The sequence below is a fragment of the Oppia nitens genome, unplaced genomic scaffold, assembly GCF_028296485.1.
Source record: "Oppia nitens isolate AA-2021 unplaced genomic scaffold, nextdenovo-longstitch-racon4-pilon3 scaffold5_pilon_pilon_pilon, whole genome shotgun sequence".
In the NCBI taxonomy this organism is placed as follows: Eukaryota; Metazoa; Arthropoda; class Arachnida; order Sarcoptiformes; family Oppiidae; genus Oppia; species Oppia nitens.
Genome location: NW_026533243.1, coordinates 2,995,601 through 2,999,532, shown reverse-complemented (window position 1 = coordinate 2,999,532; position 3,932 = coordinate 2,995,601). Strand labels below are relative to the sequence as shown.

The 3,932-nt window shown below is 27.8% G+C and overlaps 1 protein-coding gene across 1 annotated transcript; it reads left to right on the top strand.

Annotated features, from left to right (window-relative positions):
• Positions 1-306: 306 nt before the first annotated feature.
• Positions 307-3,529, top strand: LOC128961766 (F-box/LRR-repeat protein 14-like). Its single transcript, XM_054308033.1, has 2 exons — positions 307-691; positions 2,381-3,529. Exons 1-2 carry the CDS (start codon positions 383-385, stop codon positions 3,389-3,391), a joined length of 1,320 nt encoding a protein of 439 aa, XP_054164008.1. The 5' UTR covers positions 307-382; the 3' UTR covers positions 3,392-3,529.
• The last annotated feature ends 403 nt before the right edge of the window (positions 3,530-3,932 follow it).

Sequence of the window (3,932 nt, the reverse complement as noted above, 5' to 3'; positions counted from 1 at the left end):
TAAGACTAAAGTCTGAATTGGTTTGAAATTTAAGAGATTTTTCAACAAAGTTTTGGTATTTTTTGTTTTTGAATAACTTTCTTAAGTTTTTTAATATGTAAATAATGAGAGAGTGTATCACATGTTTTGAACAACAAATTGATTTTTTTAAAATATTCAACAATTTATTGAACAATAAATACAAATGTATTGAAATAATTTTTTGACAATTTGTTTAAGTTATAAAAATAGAGTTAAAATAAATTTTGTTAAAATATTTTTWWWAAATATATGTGTTATCATTAATATTGTGTAGAAATTGTTTTGTTAAAAAGTATTGGTGTCCTCTTTATATGTGAGTGTCTAAGATCACCATAARTTAATTGACTGATCACTCATTGATATGAGTCGACGAAACAAACACCAAAACTATGTCATTTGGCACAACCGGCCGACAGCTCACATCTCATGCCTTTATCCCGAGATATTGGCCCTCATTTTCGGCTATCTCGACGTCAGAGACAAGGGTAGTGCCGCACAAGTGTGTCGGACGTGGAGGGATGCCTGTTATCATAAGTCAGTCTGGAAGGGTGTCGAGGCTAAGATACATCTGAGACAATGTGAACAAAGACGTTGTGAATGTCCATTGAATAGTCATCTGCATAACGCACTCTTCGAGAGTCTGGTCACTCGAGGCATCAAAAAAATACAGGTATGTCCTCAACACACAAATTACTATCATATATATGATATCTATAATAAACATACATTATATTGAATATTGTATAAATACATAACATTACAAAACACACTTATAATAAATAAGGTAATAAACACAGATAACCATAGCATCTAAAACCTTGATATTTTTAAAGCTTACAAACACCAAAAAATATTATATAAAATAGGTTTTAATTTTTATTAGTAAAAAATGTCTGAAAAATAGCAAAAATTATGAACAACTTTGAGATCAACAACATATGAAAATCACTTGAATTGCTTTATGAGACGAAAAATAGCTTTAAATATGTCATAAATATTATCCACATTTAACATCCAAACATACTTTATATAATATTATCGATAAATTTATATATATTTATGTGTGATATTTATTATAATTTTCTTCTTATAATATAATATAAATTATTAAAGAAAAAAAAAAAAAGAGTTTTTCAGAAACTTTTTTCTTTTGTTTTCTTATTTGTTTTTCTTCTCTCTTTTTATTTCTTTTTTCTCTTCTGTTTGCAAAATATGTTGTTTTGATTTTAAGGATTATTTGTTCTGATATTTTGTTGTTTCAATGTTGTGTTGTTTTTATATGTATTCATATGCTTTCTCTATTATTCACGATATACTAGATATTTAGGCTATTTATCTATTCAATACAAATATCATACAAACAGTGTGTATATTATTTATATATATATATATATATATWGTATATATTTATATTATAAATTTTATATTACACACACAAACAATATCATACTATATATGCTTTATTATTATACTATTAAGATTTGATCAAAAGTTGTTTTTTATTATATGATTTGTTAAGATTTTTCTTCTCTATTCATTTCACTCACAACACATAGTCGTGATAGTTAGCAAAAGGCAGTATAAAATTTATATGAAATATATATATATTATTTTAGTTTAGTTTTTTAGTTTAATATTTGAGTACTAAATAAATATTACTCTCAGGTGCGATATAGACATTATATTAATTTATATATAACGTTATATTCATTTATATGGTATATAAAGTTAGACATTTTTAAGGTATCTGTCATTCACTCATTTTATGCTTGACTTATAACTCATATATCGAAACACATAAAAAATATTTTTATTATTTTTATTACTCTCACTCGACGTAAATAAGTTTTTAAGTAATATTGTACTTATATTATGTACAATATTTATGTTTTTTAAAATTTTATTTATGGATATTATAATTACAGATATATATAAATATATATTATACTGTATAAATACTATATATTGTTTAACCAGTGAATATAGACATTAAAAGGTAAAACTTTTTTTAGATTTTCATTTTTCTCATTTGTTGAAAGCAATAAATAGCAGTTCACATGAAAATCTTGAGATAATTTTAGTGCAACTTTTCCTCGTTTATGATTGTTATTGCAATTATAGCTAAAGCTTAGAAATACAGGTGTATTTAAATTAGACTAAAATATTTAATAATTTATTAGAAACATTTTTGTTGAAATAGTAATGAAATAAAAACAAGAAAAAATAAAAATTAAAAATAATATTCAAAATTTTAATACCATAAACAATAAAGATATGTGAAAACTTTAATGATATATTAGATACTTTACTAATAAATATATATATTTTCTTACATAATGGCAATCAATGAATTGTATAGATATTAAGCATACGTCGATCGGTACGAGAAGTGGTCAACGGAGTGCCAAACCTCGAAAGTCTTAATCTTATCGGTTGTTATAATTTGACGGACGAGTGGCTGACCAATGCATTGCAACGTCCCGTCGATACACTAACTGAGCTCAACCTAAGTATGTGTAAACCAATTACTGACGACAGTCTCGATAAGATCAGTCAGTTCTTGAGGAACTTAGAAACACTGGACTTGAGTGGCTGTTCCAACATAACCAATGCAGGACTTCTTCATCTATCAAAATCACTAAAACGCCTCAAATACCTCAACCTCCGGAGCTGTCGAAATATATCGGACACCGGCATCGGTCACATCTCTGGTAGCACTCAACAAACAGAGTCGATAGGCGCCGGTATCTTAACACTTGAGTTCCTCGGTTTACAGGACTGTCAAAAAATTTGTGACGACTCTCTGCGATACATCGCTTCAAAACTACATAAACTGAAATCAATAAATTTGAGTTTCTGTTCGACGATCACCGACTATGGTCTCAAACATTTGTCGTCGATGTTCAGCCTAAGGGAAATCAATTTAAGAAGTTGTGACAACATCACAGACACAGGTCTCGCTCATCTATGCGATGGTACGGCTCGTCAGCTACAAGTGCTTGACGTGAGTTTTAGTAGTGATAAGATTGGTGACCAGGGATTAGTGCATATCTCACAAAAACTGATTCATCTAAAGAGCCTGAGTCTTAACGCGTGTTCGGGTGTGACCGATGAAGGTCTCATAAAAATTGCGCGGACACTGACCGGTTTACAAGTGCTCAACTTAGGCCAGTGCAACAAAGTTACTGACAAAGGTCTGTGCGCTGTTGGCCAGCATTTAGTCAATTTAACACACATTGATCTCTACGGCTGTTCCCGAATAACGACTGTCGGACTCGAAAAGATAATGCAATTACCAAATCTTAATCTAAATCTAATGTTATGGCAAAAGCATCAACAGATCACCAGCCAGTCATCTAATCAGTGTTAAGAGACTCATAAATTTTGATTATTGATTATTGTTTGTTTGTTTTATTATATATATGATAATAATTGTAATTAAACGAAAACAACATACTAATAACAATAAGTAATAAAAAAATATAATTAAGTTTAATTATAATGAAATAACAGAGAATTTATAACCACTTTTTATGTGTATAAAAATTATTTTTAGTAAAAATTAATTTTATTACAATTATTTTTTGCTTATTTATTTTATTGTGTTAATTTGATTCATTTATTATATAAAAAGTTATATGATAAAAAATATAACTATAGATATATATTCAATGTTTGAAAGGCTAAAAATATGACAATAGCTGAAAAATCTATGAATACCATTGCTGATTGAAAGTAGTTTATTGAAACCCTTGAATATCATTGAGATTTCACATACTATATGGTATAATGTACTGTATATGAGTGTCTATTATTAATAACCAGAGAATGACATAGTTATTAATATTGAATGAGAAAAATAGTGAATTTTTTCATACAGTATTGACATGTCTTTGAAAATTGAAATTAAA

Excerpts from the sequence above, each read along its gene's own strand:
- LOC128961766 (XM_054308033.1), top strand. The coding sequence starts at position 383 with ATGAGTCGACGAAACAAACACCAAAACTATGTCATTTGGCACAACCGG. Across the intron at positions 692-2,380 it reads GAGGCATCAAAAAAATACAG|ATATTAAGCATACGTCGATC; the intron begins GTATGTCCTCAA and ends TGAATTGTATAG.